Raw genomic sequence first — 21840 nt, 5'->3', positions numbered from 1 at the left:
TTATCGAATTGGCATCTACATACAATGAAGGTATTTTATTCAAGATCTTTTAATTCAGTTTCATTGTTGGCAAAAAATATAAAGAATAGTCCACAAATGTGATGTCGACGATTTTTCTCACAACCAATTGATCTTAAGGAGGCTCGCGGCCCCAGGTGACTTTTCAAATGTAGATATTATTGATAAAGCTCCAAATTATCTCCCTTTGGTGCAAAAATGCATTTTTATTTTGGCCTTTAAATTGATATATCTTTTTTAACTCATCGGTGACCTTTATTTCATATTGTTGTTTTCAATAGGCTGAACATTTACTAATTTAAAATGATTGTAAAATATAAGCGATTTTTGTTATTTAGTTCTTTTTTTATTTCGATATTACCGCTATTTCTCCTTTTAGTTCAACAGAAAAAAGGACATTAACAAAAATGTATGCTTCTTTCGAAGGCAGATTGTGAGCGTAAATGAACAGTGACCCCATTGTTTTATTTCAATTTTCTATTTCATATTTTAATAGCTCGCTTTGTTGGGGAATCAAACAGTGGTCGACTTAAAATTTATCATAATGGACTATGGGGGACGATTTGCGATGACACTTTTGATATTAATGATGCACATGTAGCATGCAGGATGATCGGATTCAGGTATTTAGAAGTTCGCTTTCATTTCCTTCATAGTATATTGTATATTACCCAATGAGTCTGATATCCACTTAACAACACTTATACAAATAAAATGTAATAAATATAGCTGTCAGATCTTTGTGCTGCTTTCAAATTACATTAAATTAAAAAATACATAAACCACAGATACAGCGCTGGCCGAGCTTGGCTTTACTGTTTTTTTTGTTTGTTTTTAGATTCATTATCGTAAGAATATAGTTGATACTCAAATATTATGTCTTTGGTCACTATTGATAACTCTTTAGCTATTAAAAATCGCACCAATCAGGTTCAACAACATACATGCCATTAATGATATTAATACCGCTTAGACGATTTTTATGCTGGTAAATTGTTATTTTTTTTTTCACTTTTTGCTAAATATAGTTAACATATCACCATCATCATCATCATCATCATCAACATGTGTACATTAAATTTATTACTACTCTTAGTCTATTGCAAGTATTGGTTTCCATATTATCAGCCTGGGTACTGGAGTATCTTTATTTGTATTTCGTTTCAGTTACAAAAAAGTTTCTTTGAAATTGTTTTTCAGTTCTGCAGAAAGCTTTTATACAGCTGGCGGAGGAAGTGGACAAATTTGGCTTGATGATATGGAATGCTATGGACATGAGTATTATTTAACGACCTGTACTCATGCGGCATGGGGTGAACATAATTGTGATCACGGAGAGGACGTCGGAGTTAATTGTGTAGAAGGTACTTTTTCACTAAACATGCTGGCCTCATAAAGGTCTACAGTGTTCTATGTTTCAGCAGTAACACATTAGTTAAAATAAGTTTGTCAGACAAGTTGACGAAGTTGGATGCATTTTTTAAACAAATTTCTATCTTACACTGCTAGAGTCCTATAAATGCTGATCATTAATTTTATTTGTTGGTTTTGAACTCAATTCATTGATATAAAACATGACTATAAGCTCGGATTATTCTTTTAAAAAGCTAAAAAACAACATTAGTGCAATGGTCTTTCGATGCATCTGAAATATATCATTCTAGATATGCATTTCATCATGTTGTTATCTATTTGATTAATACTATTTTTAATTTTCAAAAAAAGCTCGCATTGTTGGAAGTTCTAATAATGGTAGACTTGAAATTTATCACAATGGACAATGGGGGACTGTTTGCGATGACTATTTTGATTTAAATGATGCACACGTAGCATGCAGAATGATAGGATTCAAGTATGTATTAAATACTATCAGTTAACGTAGAGAGAATTAAAAATCGTTTTGTATCACCTAGAGTTATCTAATATCAATATGATAGAAAGCCATCAATTGATATTAGTAATATATTGAAAATAGATTGATAGTTGACATCAAGCAATATCCAATTCTTACCAGCTCTAAACCCTATTTCTTTTATGGTCAACACTCCAAATGTGATAGTAAGAAAATCCCGCGAATCGTTGATCATGCTCTAGTTTTTATTTATTACTAATTAAAAGTAAATTAATAAGATGTGTTCCCTTATTCGAATTATGACTATTTAACAACGCAACACTACTGTTGACTTTATCAAATCACACTACACTTAAAAGAAAATGTATGTATTCATGTATACGGCATACAAAGCTGATGTTTCAATATAACATTTACAGAAATAGTGTACAAACAAATAATGCTACAATCTTTTCAATGGACAAAAAATTGCTGAACAGTACTTTTAAATTGAACAAAATTTTAAAAGAAGGTTTCAGGTATTTCACATCCAATTTGTTATGGATTTATACTTTATAAAGCACGAAGGTGTCAGTATTCACCTCAGAAACTAACAAAACCTTTGAATATACTTATTAAGAAGAGATATAGTTACGATACTGTTGTCAGGTCATTAAAGAGTGCATATTTTGCATATATTATAATATAGTCTTTGCATCGGAACTAAACACATTTATTCAATAACCAGTTGTTGGCATGAGACGGGTTATGTTTTTTCATATATGTTATGATTGTATGATACTAAACCCCGAACGGAAAGAAGTGTGCCTGATGTTTATATGATGAAATCATAATCTTTCAGTCAGTTTAATTGAAGTCTGGAGCTGACATGTCAGTTAACCGCTAGTAGTCTTTGCTATTTATGTCTAATTGTCATTTTGTTTATATTCTTTGGTTACATCTTTTGATACCAGACTCTGACTTCTCTTGAACTGAATTTTAATGTGCGTATTGTTATGCGTTTACTTTTCTACATTTGCTAGAGGTATAGAGGGAGGGTTGCGATCTTACAAACATGTTTAACCCCGCCGCATTTTTGCGCCTGTTCCAAGTCAGGAGCCTCTGGCCTTTGTTAGTCTTGTGTTATTTTAATTTTAGTTTCTTGTGTACAATTTAGAAATTAGTATGGCGTTCAGTATCACTGAACTAGTCTATATTCGTTTAGGGGCCAGATGAAGGACGCCTACGGTGCGGGAATGTCTCGCTACATTAAGACCTGTTGGTGACCTTCTGCTGTTATTTTTGCTATGGTCGGGTTGTTGTCTCTTTTACAAATTCCAATTTCCATTCTCAATTTTACATTTTCTATTTTTACAACACATGTCATTAACCTCAAATATTTTTCTCATTTTGTTTATTTGTGTTAGGGTGTTTCGTCCTTTATGATATGAACAGTTTACATGGGTAATAATCAGGATAATAGTCAACACATATTAAGTATTCTACTCTAATTAACTATGATTGTGAGTTCTCCCACAGAAGGTAATAGAAAAATACTTTTGTACTAGTTGAAAATTAATATGCATACTGGTAGCAATGATAGCACGGATAGATTTCACAATAGAATTCTTGATATTTCAAGGTCCATGTGCCGCTCCTTTTCTTATTTTACATTTTTGTGTTACCTCCGTATGCTCATTAGGTTTTGCAATGCAATGACCTTAGCTTTATATTTTCATGTTAAATAACGTGGTTGGCTACATGTACTGAATATTCTGATTTATTTGTCGTTACTTGTTTAAAAATTTGATGACATCTTTTCATAAGGTATATAACCTGTTTGTGTAACAAACAACAACAAAAATGACAAAAACAACAGACAAAATTTTGTAATACAAAGTTATAAAAATTAGGAGGAATAATCAAATATAACACAAACATGTCAACGAAAGTGAGTTGTACAATTATTTTTTTTCATTTCTCATTTATTATCTTTAACATTACACGACATATGTTGTACAATTCATGCAATATACGTTTCCCGATATTGTTTTGATATAGTGCAGCAGAAAGTTTTAACACGATTGGAAATGGGGATGGTGAAATATGGCTAGATGATATGGATGGTGAAATATGGCTAGATGATATGGATTGTGAAGGATATGAATACTCGTTGACGGACTGTACTCATACATTATGGGCTGACCATAACTGTGATCATGGAGAAGACATCGGAGTTTATTGTGTTAAAGGTACGAATGCACGATTACTGTTGAAATGTCATCTGATGTAGATAAATGTACAATTGCATGAAACAATATATGTAGTGTTTCCTTCAATTGGTATCTAAACTATACTTGCATAGGGAGGTAGAAAAATCAAAAAAACTTTTTGTCTTTTTGTATTCAGATTTGTTTAAATCTTTTTAGTTTTTGTTCATCTAGCCTCTGCTCTTTCTAATTATCCTTTTATTCATGTTTTTATTTGTTATGGTTTTGTTTTAACTTTACAACATAATGTGATTTTAATTCAATTGGTTAATTTTACGACAACATATGTACACTTTTTTATTTGATTATAGCCAGCCCTATCAAAGGGATACAGTTAGCTTTTGTAATCTATTGTCTGTCATTAACTTCAATAAACTTCTTCTCTGTGATATCGTTAGGGCAAAACGTTTGTAAGACATGCTCAAATGGAATGTTCATGCTTACGTGAATGACATAGACTCTATCATTACCTAGTTTTATATTATCGTTACTTACTATATCATGTAAATATGTACTCACAAATTAATAAAAGCATATTTGAAACACTGCTTTATTTCCATGGAACGAATTATGTTATGTGTACACAGCAGGTACGTCACTTCACAATATATTGTTTCAAGTTTAATACGATATTTAAAATCTGTCAAAGCCGTATATTTGACAAATGTCTTCAGCAAAAAAAAAAATTTAATCTAATTGAGTCATTGCTATGGCCTGCCAAAGATTCGACATTAATATGCACCTTTCACTGACATAAGGTAAAATAGCATTTTTTTTCTCACTGAGAAACTAGTTTTGCTCAAGCCGAAGGGACAACACACTTGCTATTACATATACGATTGTACTTTTTTTTAGACTATAAAGCAAATTGAAATACATGAAATAGTAGCTTAGACTACTTTTTTTGGCGTATATAAAGTTGGAATAGTTGTACGGTTGTATGAATGAAATCGTCTGCATTTTATTGATAAATTTAATCGGACGGACGTGACGTTATCGAACTGATACATTATCAAATAATATAAACACTTAAAAGTTTGCTTTTATCAAACATTCTACTCTCGTAACGCTAATTGTAATTATAATGCTATTTGAATGCTTTATTGTGATGTGCACAAATTGAACAATACAATAGTCTCCATTATATGTGGATTATTTGAATGCGTTGAAATGAAATGCCAAAACGGAACAAAACAATAGTCCACATTCTATGTAGACCATTAAGATGCTTCATAACATGTCATAAAACAATAAGGGACTTCGATATAAACTGTTTATCGATGAATATGTTGTGTTGAGTTTTAATAGTAAGCGATACAATAAAATTTGAATAAGTTTTTAGAATCTAACACAACTTGCTGTTACGTTTTGAATAATACCAATATCCCAAAATTTATAAAATATTTGCAACTGGATGATAAGTAACCAATATTTAATCAATCACACCAGTTTATGATTCAAAAGAACTATCACTTTATAAACAACATAATTAAAATTATTCGATATATCCTTATATGAAGCAGAATGGTGGTCAACTATAAGTTTAGATTCCCCACCCTGTAGCTCTCTTGAAAAAAAAAGAAAACAACACGTTTAATAATTCATTGCGTATACTTAAATGTTTCAATTTTCCTTTATTACAGTGTAAAATACTTATGATTAGAATCTAACCATCACATTTGTTTTCCAACAAACAATAGAAGATATTATCTGGACAAGTACTTTATAGTTCGTTAACCAGAAAGTCGTGTGTCTCCTTTTGTTTATACTTCCTTAAATGACGGTTTAAAATAATTTTAAAAAGTGATAATGACGTACTCAACAAACAAATGGTTATTTTTTTAGCTAAACTGACAGTGTGGATAGTTCTATATCTTTGCTGTACAATGCAGACTATGTTGTTGGGATGTACAAGTATCCAGCCACGTCTACTTGTTTTTTTTGTCCATCTGATGAGTTAAGCCTTTTTAAACTGATTTGGATAGTTCGTTATTGCAAAAAATGCAAAGTACTAGATGATGAGAAACATTTCTTATTAAATTGTTCTCATAATTCAAATATTAGATTAACATATTTTGATTGCATTAACAGAGAAAGTAATTCATTTGCTAATCTCACTGACAATGACAAAGTTATATATATATATATATATATACTTAACCCATCAACACCAACACAAGTAAATAAACAATGGAACTGAGGACAGGGGACCCTTTAATATTTACCTGAATTTGTGTATATATATTGAGTCACTTAGTTATTGTCTTTATTTGTTTTTGTTGTTGTTATATTATGTCACAAACTGTAAAGTTTATATGGCAATAAAACTTTGAATTTGAATTTGAATTTGAATTTGTTATTATGTTGAACTGTTATACCACTGTCCCAGATTAGAGGAGGGTTGGAATCCCGCTAACATGTTTAACCCCTCCACATAATGAATGTATGTGCCTGTACCGAGTCAGGAGTCTGTAATTTAGTGGGAGTCGTTTGTTTATGTGTTACATATGTGATTTTCGTTCATTTTTGTTCATACATAAGGCCGTTAGTTTTCTCGTTTGAATTGTTTTACATTGTCTTTTCGGGGCCTTTTATAGCTGATAATGCGGTATGGACTTTGCTAATTATTGAAGGCCTAACGGTGACCTGTAGTTGTTAATTTCTGTGTCATTTTTGTCTCTTATGGAGAGTTGTCTTATTGGCAATCATACCACATCTTCTTTTTAATGAAATTCTGCATTCTGTATAATATATCATCGATCGTGGTTAACAAAATGTGCATCATAACTTGGAATTTCATTTTTGTATCATTAAGGCAACAGCACTAAACCGGTGTTAAAAAGTCATAAATCGGTTGAGAGAAAACAAATCTGGGTAACAAATATACCCAGAGGAAAAACATCACTTATAGTATGTATAACAGGAAAACAAAGGAACAATTGAACACTTAAAGTTAATTGAAGACAACATAAACGCCAACAAACAAAGAAACGAACTATTTGAAAACAACTGCAATATTCCTCACTTGGTTCAGGATATTTGAGAAAAATTGGTCAGTTGAACATGGTTTAATGACATGCCAGTCATCCCGCTAAACCATTAAATCATTGTTGGGACTACTACTAAGCGTAAGCGACATTTTAACATGAAAAACGTTAAATTATAAAAAAAATATTATATTGTCTCTCCAAAAACTTGAAATATATGTGCCAAGAGAAAAACGCGAAATGAAACAAAATGTAAGATGCTTCTATATATACCTTTTTAACCTAACACGCTCAACATGTCAATTCTAACAATGTTCTTGGAATACTTGTCTCAATTCAGATACCTGTGTGCATATGAATGTTGTTCGTTGGTGTAGTTTGTATTTGTTTTCTATGATGTTGTAGTATAAACCGATTGTTGGTTTTAATTTCAGGACATTTCAGAAAGAAATAACAAACCTTATCAACAGATTGATGTCGTAGTTGTTTACAGTGGCCACGATTAATAAAAATTTAAGTGTATGATAAATAGCTTGACAAAACACAAATCAGAAAAAAAGAGAAATTTTATACATGTTCTAAAAAATCGATTTCATTTAAGTTTTGAATAAAATGCTTCGGAAGTTATGAATAATTCTTAGTTGACCCATTCTATTCCCTTATTGTACAGTTAATAACGTGACTCGATTTCATGATAAGTAAAATGAATAGATAAAGATTTCTTCGGGAAAAATATTGTAAATTTCCTTAAGGAAGTGTTTCTGTTTTCATTTTAACTCATTTTGATACAGCGATGTAAAATCACAGATGTGGCTTAGTAAGCATATGTCACAATTATAAAGGTTTCATCATTGAAATAAAGGTAAGGTTTATAAAATGTTACCAGAATTCAAATGTATGTTTCTCAAATATGCACAACTTCACATAAAGATTTTATCACACATTAATTAAAGTATGGATGATATAGGCTAATTTGACGTGCCTTTCCCGAATCACAGGTTAAGATTTATATAACGTAAGTGTATATTCAGGGTAATCTTCCTTTTATGGAATTGTGTTATTTTGAATATTTATTTTTAGAGGATCCCTAGTGTATTCTCTAGTTTGCATTTCAGGATGCTATTAATTGTTTATTATGAATACGACGTGTGATATTTAAAGGCAAACAAAAGAGTTATTTTCAACAATTTACTGTGATTCACCAGTTATTATTGGTGGAAAAATTATCTGCCTTATATGATAAAGTCGCCGTCAATTAATATATAAAAATTACTGTAATTTTTCACAATCAATGAGTTAACTAGTCATAGATACCAGGATTGAAATGTTTTTATTTACGCCGGACGCGCATTTCGTCTACAAAAGACTCATCAGTGACGCTCGAATAAAAAAAGTTAAAAAAAAAACCAAATAAAGTACGAAATAGAACACCATTGAGGACTGAAATTCCTTAAAATTTTCCCAGAAACAGCTGAAGTAATCTATTAATTTGTCAACAGTTAATTTATAATTATGAACTTATCGATGATAACTAAAGTCAACACAGATGTGCTAACTATTGGGCTGGTGAACTACTCGTGGAATTAAAACTCCACCAGCAGTGAGATCAACCCAGTGGATGTAAGTAAACTCATAATAGTTACCAGGACTCAATTGCTCGCCGTTAGTAAACATTACATTAGGAATCTTTATGTTGGAAATGCTAAAATTTTGATATACACGATAAATGAACTGTGTATGCTGTCCTCGTACATTTGATAACTATAATACATTTATAAGTATATAAAAGTGAGGAGTACAAGTACGACACCGGCATCCTTATCAATTAAATATTTTCGCCACCATCGCCACGCCACCACCACCACCACCACCACCCTCCTTCCCCACCCAACCGCAGCCTTAACCCAAATACTTGCGCTAATTGTTTGTTTAGTGTCTTCTATTGTGATATCAAGTTTTTTTTTAATTATTTCTTCATTGTCATGTATCTTGAGGTTTACATTGGGCTATGTGCTGTTGCATAATCTAAGCGGTTTTGGTGGTAAGTAAAGTTCATGGTTCATATTTTGGTTCTGTTATATCAACATTTTCCAATCCTTTGTAATTATCATGAAGAATTTATTTCGCTGTACATTGTTGCTTTTATCGAAGAGAATGAAAATACATGGTGAAAGTCGCTTTTTCTTATTAACAGTCAACAAATATAGATATCTTATTTGATCCTTTTCAATAATCATGAAGTATATCAGAGTCCTCCGGTTTTTTTTTCCATTATCATGAAGCATGCTCTTTTAATTGTTTTTTGACTTAGCACAGAGGTGTCTAACGAACATGGTAAGTGTGATTTATTGAATTGTAAATTAATGTTGATTACTCTTCCAGTACGTTTTGATGGAGATGAAGTATCCATACAGGCGCAATGTATTGCTCTATCAAATAGTATTGATGACTGTTGTTTATGAAGGGGTCTCTTGTATAAGTCTTTAATTGTGTTGCTGATGACTTTTGAATATTCCGGAAACAGATCATGGCATATTGTTTTCGTTTGTACTTTTTCACAGTAGTAGATTGCATGTGGTACGCGCCGTTCTTTGTCAAGTCAAATGTTTTTGATAATTATTTATTTGCCTTTTTAAGGATGTACTTAGGTGAGGTTAGGTCAAAATTAATAAATTATGAAGTGAAAATTGATACTATAAGTTGGGAGAGCATCAATTGAGGATAAAAATTAGCTTAAAATATTGATAGGTCATGGACTTCCTTAAAGAGATATTTTTAAAAGATGTAAAATATGGCGGGAAAAGGTGGACTTGGACTTTTACCTATATATTTGCATTGGTATTATTGGGTCTCAAAATAAAAGAAAGAAAATCAAGAATCTTCTTAAATTTGGGTAAATGCCCATTCATGAGCCATTAAGTCTTATATGAAAAAATAAATGTGTGTTATGGGGCAAAATATTTTACATTGCATTGTATGGAAAAACACCAAGGAGTCCGAACATTTGACACAAATTCCAAAACCTCACCTAAGTACATCTTAAATATACAAGTATGTATACAAATAAGAACTTTTGACTTTGCAAAGCTGATGAAATTGCAATCCTACTTATCATTCGATGAGAGCCATGTTGAATTTAACGTGTACTTTGATTATGGAGAAAAGTCAGAGTCAAAATCAAAGATTTTATTAATATTAAATCTAAAATTTGAATTTTCATCATATAGAATTTGGTTATTTTTCATTTCCCCCTTTTTTGTATCCATTTGACTGAGGATGTACAGTTTTGGATACATGTAATACAAGTTATATAAAGAGAAAATATGGATAGGCATAGGTTAGTTCTATGTTTCTTTTTAACTTCCAAAAAAATGAAGAAGTCCTCCAATGTGTGCCATCAATGTATTTACTATCAAGGCTATGCGAAAAACCTATTCTTATGGAGGCGTGAATCAGATGTGGTTACTAAAACACTCAAAGAGTATTAACAATCTTAGATTTTGTCACCTTGCAATAGTATTTAAACATTTGACTTTTATACCCTTTACACAAGTGTTATCGTTTCCAAACTAAATGACAATTTGAAACAGTTGGTACAGCTTTGTTTCATAAAAATGGATTGCCAACGTTAAAAAAGGTAACTAGTTTTTGCAGATGATACTTCAATAGGTCATACTGCACCTGATGAATCCACTTTGAAAAATTCAATCAGTAGAGATCTTGATTATTTAAGTAAGTGGTCAGAAAAATGGCTAGTGAAGTTTAATCCTAATAAAACTGATATTATGATATTCAGTTTGAAAAATATTTACAGTGATATTACTTTTGATTTTAGTGGTACTACATTGAAACCAGTTAGTGCGCATTAACACATAGGTGTCATATTTAGTAATGATTGTAAATGGAATAAGCATGTTGATAAACTGATTGAGAAAACTACGAAGCAGCTTAATGTTTTACGCAAACTAAAATATCGACTAAAAAGGGAATATTTGGAAAAAATTTATATGATTTTTATTCGTCCGATACTTGAGTATTCATCAGAAGTTTGGGACAATTGTGGGAACACAAATTCTGATCGGATAGAAAATATTCAAATCGAGGCTGCTCGCATAGTTACTGGATTACCAAGTTATGCTAGCCGAAACGCTATTTACAGGGAGACGGGATGGGAAAAATTAATCGTAAGGCGGGAGGTAAAAAAGTTAGCCATGTTTTATAAAATTATTAACAATCAGGCTCCAGATTATTTACATGACTTGGTTCCAGAATTTGTGTCTGATATTAGTAATTACAATTTACGAAACAGACACAATATCACTATTCCAGTGAATCGTTTGTCGGTTTATCAACATTCTTATTTCCCAGCATCCATAACATTGTGGAACACTTTAGATATTATTATTAGACAGAGTCCTACATTTTCATCATTTAAAAGCAAATTGCACATGTTATACTATAAGAATAAAAAACCTTCGAGTCATTTTTGCTCTGGAGACCGCTTTCTATCTGTATTACATGCAAGGTTGCGAAACCATTGTAGCACTCTTCAATCTGATTTGTTTAATGCAAACTTAGTACAAGATGCCAATTGTTTGTGTGGCTTCATCAATGAAGATGCTAAACATTATTTATTATATTGTAACAATTTTTCATCAGAAAGACTATTAATGATGAATGAAATCAATGTTTTTGCTATCAATATTACAATTGAGTTATTGCTCTCTGATGATGAGTCTTTGAGTTCTGAAGAAAATGATAGTGTTTTTCTATCTGTATAAAAGTATGTAAAAAGTACCAAGCGTTTTTCTCAACTTTGACAACCTTATTCTGTACTAGAACATGATCAATGTATGTATGCTCTTTTGGGAACGATAATCGAATGATCTTTATGATTGACTTTTGTATTCTGAAACGGTCAATGGATTTAAGTAAAAAAACAAAATTGATACTTACAATTACGTGTAGAATTATTCCGTTTTTCTGTTAATCCGTAACTATAAACTATGAGTGTGTAATTTACATTTAAACAAATTCACACACACACATGACTAAAGTCACTTGTCATGTACACTAATATATTTAATTTACAGTTCGGTGTGTTTGCATTTATTTTTTCTGAAAATAGGCGCATTCGATTGGTTATATTAAGTGTTAAATATCCATTGATTCGATTCTAAAAATTTATATGTAATTTATTTTTTATATCTTCATGCTAAAATAATAATTGGTTAAAGTCAGATTTATTTAATGTTCATTCATGTGTATATTTATGTATATATTGGAAAAGACGTTACTAAGTTGGAAAACTTGTGTCTAATCCATTTGTCTCTTTTTGGAACAATAAAATATGTTTAAACTATAACTAGTTTTAGGAAGGTATAATTCCTATTTCGAACAAATTCACTTAATTCAAACAACACATTTCTAAAACTGACTTTATCAGGATGCTTGATTTATTAAACTTAATTAACAACATATTTGTTTCATTTGGAGGAAGTGAATTTGAACAAACAAGCGGTATTCGTATGGGGAAAAAAATTTCACATCTTCTCTCCGACTTGTTTCTTTATTTATATGAGGCTGGCTGACCTAATACAAGGAATTTATGAGGAAGACGGAAACAAAGTAAACAGTATCCTTTATCTTTACCTTCCGCTATAAAGATGATGAATGTTGTTACTATGTTAAACACATCCATCTTATCAAATCTCATAGAAAGGACACAACAGATACATTTAAGTCTGCTACCTATCTTGACTTCCATCTAGAAATTGACATCGAGATTTGTTGAAAACAAAACTCTACGACAATTAGATTACTGCAGCTTCCTTATTGAGATTTTTCAAATTCTTTGTAGCAACATTCCAGAAGTGCCTATTTACGACGTTTATATATCTCCCGGTTGATATGATATTGTAAGTGGTGACGTATTCGTTTTACAGATGAGAACGGATATGTTCATTATGTTGTCACAACAATCCTGTCTCTTTTCCCGAATGTTACTTACTGAAATAGACTTAATACTTGGTTTGTACTAACATGTGCAATTTGACAGGCGTCCCATGCAGAGCAGGATGTGCTAACCCTTCTTGAGCACATGAGATCACCTCCAGTTTTGTCGGGGGTTATATTATTCACTATTGTGTTATCCTATTGTGTTCAGTGAATAATGTTTGTATGTTGCTCTTTCCCTTTTTTTTTTTAACCATGGTGATTACAGTTTATTTTCGACTGGTGATACGAATGTATATCTGGTGTCTTTCGCCTCTTTTTTGTCTCTTTTTTTAAATTACAATTATTTAGGTATATTATCATTTTTTGTAAAACTATACAAAATATGCCAAGCGTGTTATATGTTTAATGCGTGTTTTGTCGATAAAAGACGTATCAGTTGCTTGAAAATTTAAATAAAATAAGTATGAATACCACATATTGAATACAATTGTAGATAGCCATAATAGTTTTTTTGAAAGCACGTTAAAATATTTATAATAAATGAGCCAGCAATGCAAATTAAGAAACTATGCTGAAACATTTTAGATACCATATAGAGACAAAAACACTAGTAACGATTGTACAACAAACCAGAAAAGCGAGTTAGTTTTCTAACTAAAATCACTAAGACTGAGTTTCGTTTTCTTTTTAGCGATTATTCAAGTGTTTACACTTATGCTGATTAATGCTCGATCCTTTTGTTTTAAAAAAAACAAAAATATGTTTTTAGAATACCAACTTAACAATCTTCGTATAAAGAAGTGTCTTTTTGTCAAATTAACTTTAATTGAACTCTCAAGAAATTCTGAAAAAGTGTCATAAATATATGATTAGAGATGCAACTAAAAATGCATTTGTAAAGAAAATCTTAGAAACAGAAATTTAGTGACCGGTCACATGCTATGTTATTTGGTGTATGCCTTTAGAAATCAACATAAATTTACAATGTATACGAATTTAATTAATTGATGTAGATCTTTACATACACAAATAAGCGTCTAATCTCAACATGTTCTAATTGTGTCCTGTTCACGATTGATTACTTTTGAACAAGTGACAATTAAACTGATGGGCTATGTATGGACTGAAAGACCATTTGATATGTATGTAATAAAAATTCAGATTTTGAATTATGAGTCATTTTCGTTGTGTTTCAATTTCCTTGTAATCTTATTCAAACCAAGTGTTTAACACTTTAGATGTGTGACCGCCCATCCTTATTTTGATGTGAACACAGTACAAGTATTTCCAAGAAATTTTTCCTTGTTTCAGCTTCCCTTTAAACTAACTTTTAATTACTCAAGTCATACAGCAAAACAACAAGTACTTGTTCAGCGTCCAAGTGTAAAAAGGTAAAATATATTTGTATGTATTTGGTTAGGCTTGCATAACAGGAGATGCTTATCCTGTCGTCACACAAGGTGTTGTTTTTTTTTGGTGTTCACACCTATAAAGTGTTTATTTCTTACTTTTTTTCATCTCTTCGATGTAAACCTACATATATCTTGTGTGTTTTTATGCTGGTTGACTTTCTTTCAACATGTTCCTCGAATACATATTTTAGTTAAACACACTTTCAAATTTCAATTACTTAATATTGTTCATACAGTTTTGAAAGCACCAATGATATCAAATATAGCACCTTTACAAAGACATACAAAAAGATAAATGTGATCTGTTTATATTTGCCATCATGCTGTATGAACTTAACGAATGCAGAAACAGTATCTTGATCAAGATAGGTTAATATGAAATTGTATTCTTTTTCTTTTTCATGCTAGATTCGCATACATTGCCGTTCGATATACATGTATCGAAGAAATAACTTCTGCGTTACATCTTTCATATGATTAGTGAAATGACTGTACAGTTGTATCGTAATATAAAAAGATGTGGTATAACTGACAAATCCACAAGAGACCACAATTGCACAGAAACTAACAACTATAGGTCACCGTACGGCCTTCAACAATGAGCAAAGCCCATACCGTATAGTCAGCTTTAAAAGGCTCCGAAATGACAATGTAAAACAATTCAAATGAGAAACTCATTAGCACTACTATTTTTTCAAAGGTTAAAATATATGGCTGTTTGCAAATTTTAACATGTATACTCCATGAACGTATAAGAGTTTAAACTTGGACTTAAAATTCTGTACTGCACCTAGCTTCCCTTTTGGTCTCCCTTGGAATTCAACGCTTCCGTTTTATTTTTCATTTATACTAGTAACTTCCCCCCTCCCCAAGTTATGTTCTTTTGAGATGAAACATAGAAATCATATTTGGAACCAGTACGTAAACATATCAGTGCATCTATGGATAATATATCTACCTAAAAGAGTCATGGTGTGTGAAACAGCTGTATTTAAAAAGAAAACTCTTAAAAAACAATTTTTTCACAACAATTTTTATTCGTTTTAATCATATAGTAGCCTCAAAGAAATCACTGCATTTTACTTACTTTTCTTTAACAGTACAAGTTAAACCCCCACATCTGTTTCATTTTTTTTTTTTTTTAATTTGAAAACAAGACTTAAAGTAATGTCATCTACCCTACGTGTATGTTGTCTTACATAAAATATACGGAACCTATATGACCTTTTCTGATAACACACTCAAATCATTTAAAAATAATGAAACGTTAAGTTTACTAGTTAATCATTACGTTTCTTATCGGGGCCTTTTATAGCTGACTATATGCAGTATGGGCTTTGCTAATTGTTGAAGGCCGTATGGTGACCTATAATTGTTAATGTTTGTGTCATTTTGGTCTTTTGTGGTTAGTTGTCTCATTGGCAATTATACCACATCTCCTTTTTTATATTTAAGAATATACAACGTTTATAATCCTGCCTGTGTCTCCAATCAACATCTTACTGTATGCCTTTTATCTTTAAAAGTTCACAATTTCTCCTTCAATGGTTAGTACAGAGTTCTTATTATATTATCTCTTTCTATAACATAATTGTGATTGTTTTGTATGCTAAAGACCTTTAAATAATAAATTTTAGCCTTTACGGGTTCAATATCTCTTTTATGGCAAACGGGTTAGGGATTTTTCTCCTTTTTCATCCATGGAGCCTCACATTTGCTTAATAATTCAAAAAAGAAAACACTATTGTTAGCTTTATTGGTGTATTTTTTTCATAATTGGCTTGTATTTTTTTTCTGCCCGTGTCAAAAGAAAAATACGGTTAACCTTTTTTTTTACAGGACGAAACACCCAAACAACAATATGTAACGACACTCTATGAGTTAACTCGACTGCGAAGAGAACATGTTAGCACTGCTTTACACTTTAAATTACAAATGAGGATATACAATAAACTTGCTTTGCAGCCAGGGCGTTTAGTAAGCTATGAATATTGAAACTTGTGAATTATGCTGAGTCATCACAGTAAAGACAAGGATTTATAAATCTTCATGATAAATTCATATAACTTTTCCTTTGCTCATCTAATATAGATTGAATTATGAAAATATAGACAATGCAATTTCTCATATGAACTCCTTTTAAGGTTAAAAATGTACCACCTTTACTATGAAGTTTCGGGAAAAAAATATATCCTAGAATGAAAGGGTCATTTGTACCACTACTGTACTAGTTTTTTTCAAAGGTCAAAATATAATATTCTAATTTATGTATTCATGACTTTCTTATAGTGAGAATGAACGGAAATCCAACAAACCTAGCAAAAGATGAAAATGGAAACTCATTTAGCATGAGGAAAATCACGTTCTGGGAACTTTACGGTGTCAAACGTTTTCCATATCGTGGAAAGCGTAAATATACACCATTACTTAGCCAATCCTTTGATGGAGGGATGATTATCTCAAATGATGTCTTTGGGTTAACAATCAGACAATTTGAAAGAATGTATAAAGCTTGTTTGGAGAGAAGAAAAACACATGAACAGTGGATTATTAACCTGAGATATCCTGACAAATCTTCAAATGAATATCTGGAATACTTAGAGAACTGTACAGACTGTCATAAAGGTAATAATTATGATTTGTCAATATCTCATTCTCTAGACGATCACACGTGGCTTCAAGGTTTTGATATATGAATCAATAAACTGCCTAAGTAATGGTAAACATATCAATATCTGATTCTTAAACAATTGGCCAAAGACAGCAAAAACACCACGATCATTAAGAAAACGAGAAACAGACAACACAAAGACAAAAAGAGTAATGATAAAAAGACAACATCATAACCGAAGAAAAAAATTACAAATTGACAGCAACATGACTACGAAAAGGAACTGTCGGGATTCCACTTATAAGCATATGCAACTATTACAGTCATAATAACGTTCGATAACTCTGCATGTGACTGGTTCAATTAGGATTTTTTTTACTGGTTACCTGATGAATTATGTAAAGAAAATTGAAAAATATATTTAGTTCACCTCGGTTTATATCCATTTGATGTCTTCTTTTATGAATATAAAATAATATTGTAAAGAATTTCATTGATAATCGGACAACATTAACCGGCATAGGTATTGTCAAAACATGTATCTACATGGGTATTGTCAAAACTTACATCGTGATTAGGTGCCATGTTTGTTTTCTTTGATCACGTTGATGTTATGACTTAATTAATATCTCCTTAATCTAGCTATGTCTAAGGCTATTCTTATAGTTACAATAACGTGTCATATTTAATTGCAATATAAACAGTGAAAATAAATTGAATTATGTGCATTAACAAAATAAGTGTCGAACATCCTCTACGTTTGAAAATTATTTGGTCGCCATTTTTCAAAATTTTATAAAAATAACAACAGCATGTTAAGCTTGATAAAAAGGAACCAATGTTCGATTACATACTCCTTTAAGGTAAGAAAATGACTGAAACGAGCATCCAACAGTTATTTAATTTTCATTGTAAAAATCGTACTAATTATATCTTTACCATGTCGCCCCACGCTGTCAATCTAGTCGCCATCTTGAAAAATAATATCAGATTTTCTGAAAACTGCTTATTTTCAAATCAATTTGGAAGGGACATAATAGAAAATTAAACTATTCTATATACGATATTTCAAATATTTATGAATATAATAATAAGCACTAAGACCCACAATTATTCCATCTGTTTTGTTTAAATCGCTATTTGAGGTTAAAGACGACAGAAAATCCAATATTTATCGTAGTTGTATGATTTAACATTGTGAACTATCGAGGCAACAAGACAAATTTTCAAAAGCATTTGGAAGGGAGAAGATCAAAATTTAAACTATTCCAAATGGAATATTTATATTTCTAAATATATGAGGAATTACTACAAAGACCCACACTTTTAGTATCATGAACTTAAAGTAATGTATTTCATCGATTTAAGAAAGCCCCTATGCATTTCTATACAATTTACTTGGGCTTGATACGGGTGATGTATGACGTCACAAAAGTCACGTGATGACTGCTATAGTTGGATATGAATTCGGTTGGTCCCTTCAAATATGATTAACTCCGCTTGTTTCAAGTTCGGGGCCTATAGTTAAGTTGTTGTCGTTGGTCCATGTCTGACATATCTGTTTTCCTAATTTTTTTTGTTATGCAGAAGCCAATTGAATTGTTTCGTATTTTTCATGTCTTAGCTTTGGACAACCAACAGTACAGTCTTTATTTTTTCTCATTGATGAAGGCCTAACGCATACTTATAATGAACCAACCACATAATGTGGACTTTGGTAGATAATTTTCTCATGGTCAATAGTACAAGATCCTCTTAATTTCCTATCAATGATACCTCATAATGACTAGCATTCATTAAAAATCGTCGTCCGCTTTTTATTGAAACAATCGTTCTGACCAGAGCGTCAAAGTTGACTGCTACGTGGACAAAATTGAAGTGTAGCGTCGTAAATATTCTTCCAAGTTTCATGATTGGAATTTTACAACCAATGAAACAATACTTTAGCAATTTGTAGTACACACACTGTCATTAAATGTGAAATAGTGTACTTTTAAAGGATATATACGTAAATATCTATTTATATTTTATAGATCACTTGGTTTGGCTTAGGAATAATCCTAGCCAAAAATGCTTATTCGAACACTTGGTTAACACTGTTGGTTCTGAAATAGATATACGAAAGAGACAACGACTATGTATCATAGGAGATATGATCCACGATGCAGGTGTTCCTGATTTTTCAAAAATGTTCAGTGGAAGTCTATCAGAAGGAATGGATTTACCAGGCAGTGACATAGATATTATGTACTTATCTGGTAGGATTGAAGTTATACAGAATGTTAACAATGTTAAACACCCAGTTAATCGTGCTACGGTGGTTATGGAGACAGATATGAATAATCCTGGATTTACTAGACTCAGATTGGTGGCACAACCAGAGAGGGAACCTTTTTTTCGTGTGCAATGTTTTAATTGTCCACCCGGTACTTGTACCGGTGAAAGGATTTATCTAGACACTTACAGCTTTAAAGATTTTTGGATTAAAACAATGGGAGGTACGGTATTTGTACACGGTCCATGTCTATCAAACAAAAGCCAAACAATAGATAAGGCATTCTGCATACGGAGTAAATATTTACCACACAACGCGATTCCATGGGCATCCCGGCAACGACAGCAATGGCCGCCTAATTTTATAATTGACAGGATTATAAATTATGGTTGCTTGATAGTACCCATTGGTCCCAAGAATATGTCAGATAGCAACTTATTATGGCGGTTATCGTTTTCTGTGGCAGAAAAAATACTTGTACACTCGTTTAACTTTACTCAGTTATTATGTTACGGTTTACTTAAACTAACCTTAAAGTGTATTGTTAACACAAATAATGCTGCCAAAGAGTTGATGTGTTCCTACTTTCTGAAAACGACTTTATTCTGGGTCTCAGAGGAGTCGGATATTGAAACATTTCAATTATCTAAATTGTATTATTGTTTTTCTCTCTGTCTTCATAAGTTAATATCATGGGTGAAAATTGCTTATTGTCCGAATTACTTTATACCTGAACACAATATGTTCTTGGGAAAGATCAATCAGAGTAACAATTATATTCTTTTAGTTGTACTTGAGAGTATAAAGTTTGGAGGGATCGGTGGGTTGATAACTAGTTTATTTAAACCTGACAATGAAAATCCCTGTTTAGTAAGTACAGATAGCCAATCACAGTCCATTATGTTAGACTTCCTGTTCTACAGAATTAATGATGAATCGCATACTATGGAGTGCGGAATGGACATTTTAAATTGGTATAAAAGACTTGCATTGACTAAATCTTTACTAACGTCAGAATCGTCTACATTTATTATTGATGTATGCAAAAACCATTATGCCGAAATCAGTATAAGTTTAGCACAACTACTACCAAGTCCGAATACAAAAGGCAACAAATACAACATACATACATGTTATCATAGACATTTACACAACGGTATCAAGACAGATGCCGTATCGGGTTGGTTGTTTTACGCGTCGTTTTATTATGTCACGGGACAATATAATGTAACACTCAAACTCCTGGATTATGTTATGTCTAGATGTCCACCTTATATGATGTTTACATGCAAAGAACCCAAATATGGGCAAAGAATTATATACAGACAAAATATTCATTCTTCAATGACTTTAAATGATAGGATGAAAATGGCTATAATAAGAAATGTCAGGTACTGTAGGAATTCATCTTTAATACCAGAAGAACTTCAGCTGGAGGTTGAAACACGAGAAAAAGACATACCGCCTGTTGTAATGTCACATTGTCTTAGATTTCTATGCTATCATCATCTTGATGATTTGTTAAATAGACAAAAGTCTTTACGAGATTTATATTTAACAGTGAAACAAAAATATTTAATTCATTTTAACGACTTATCTAATTCAATAACAATTCTTGGATTATGCTATGAGATATCGGGAGCTAAAGATACAGCCTGTCAGTGCTATGAAGAAGCTTTGCAATGTGATAACGGAGTATATAGTACCGCACAAATAAGAAAGTCTAAATTAGATGGCAGCTATTGTTGAATTTGATTGTTTTAAAATCATATATGGGTGAAATATTTCTTGAATCTTCTTTTCTTTTAAATTGTGATACTTTTATCTTGATGATACTAACAACAGACATACGGCATTACACTATGAATGTCGAATAGTCAATTATAGTTATTTTATTGCAGTGAATGCATTATTGATTCATCGTCATACTTAGTGTATAATATGATTTATATGTCGACAGAGACACAGGTTGACAGAGTAACGTGCAAACTTAACAATATAGTTTAACAACAAAAGTAGGAAAATTTCCTGAATTTGGACAGGCGCAAAAATGCGGCATGGTTTAACATGTTTGTGAGATTTCAACCCTCCCCCTATACCTCTAGCCAATGCAGAAAAGTAAACATAACAATACGCACATTAAAATTCAGTTCAAGGGAAGTCCTAGTCGGATGTCAGAAGATGTCACCAAAGAAAATAAACAAAATGAAAATAATACATAAATAACATCAGACTACTAGCAGTTAAATGACATGCCAGCTCCAGACTTCTGTTAAACTGATTGAAAAATTATGTCTTCATCATACGAATTTTAGACTCAATCCTTCCAATGAGGGGTTTAGTATCATACCATCATGAAATATATGAGAAGAACATAACCCGTGTCAAGCCAACAACTGGTAAATTAATAATAAATGTGTTTAGTTCCGATGCAAAGACCCTATAAGTAAATCAATATTAATGCCAAAATATGCAATC

At 31.6% G+C, this 21840-nt stretch overlaps 1 protein-coding gene across 1 annotated transcript in view; it reads left to right on the top strand.

Moving 5' to 3' along the window:
* LOC134689718 (scavenger receptor cysteine-rich type 1 protein M130-like) overlaps positions 1 to 17172 on the top strand; it is a 43509-nt gene extending 26337 nt beyond the window's left edge. The window contains exons 9-13 of the mRNA XM_063549685.1: positions 515 to 641; positions 1219 to 1382; positions 1744 to 1870; positions 3911 to 4101; positions 16766 to 17172. Coding sequence (XP_063405755.1) covers positions 515 to 641; positions 1219 to 1382; positions 1744 to 1870; positions 3911 to 4101; positions 16766 to 17172 — 1016 coding nt within the window. The remainder of the gene's footprint in view (positions 1 to 514; positions 642 to 1218; positions 1383 to 1743; positions 1871 to 3910; positions 4102 to 16765) is intronic.
* Positions 17173 to 21840: the final 4668 nt, after the last annotated feature.

Source organism: Mytilus trossulus, chromosome 11 (genome assembly GCF_036588685.1).
Source record: "Mytilus trossulus isolate FHL-02 chromosome 11, PNRI_Mtr1.1.1.hap1, whole genome shotgun sequence".
Taxonomy (NCBI): Eukaryota; Metazoa; Mollusca; class Bivalvia; order Mytilida; family Mytilidae; genus Mytilus; species Mytilus trossulus.
This window is presented reverse-complemented; position numbering and strand designations above follow the sequence as displayed.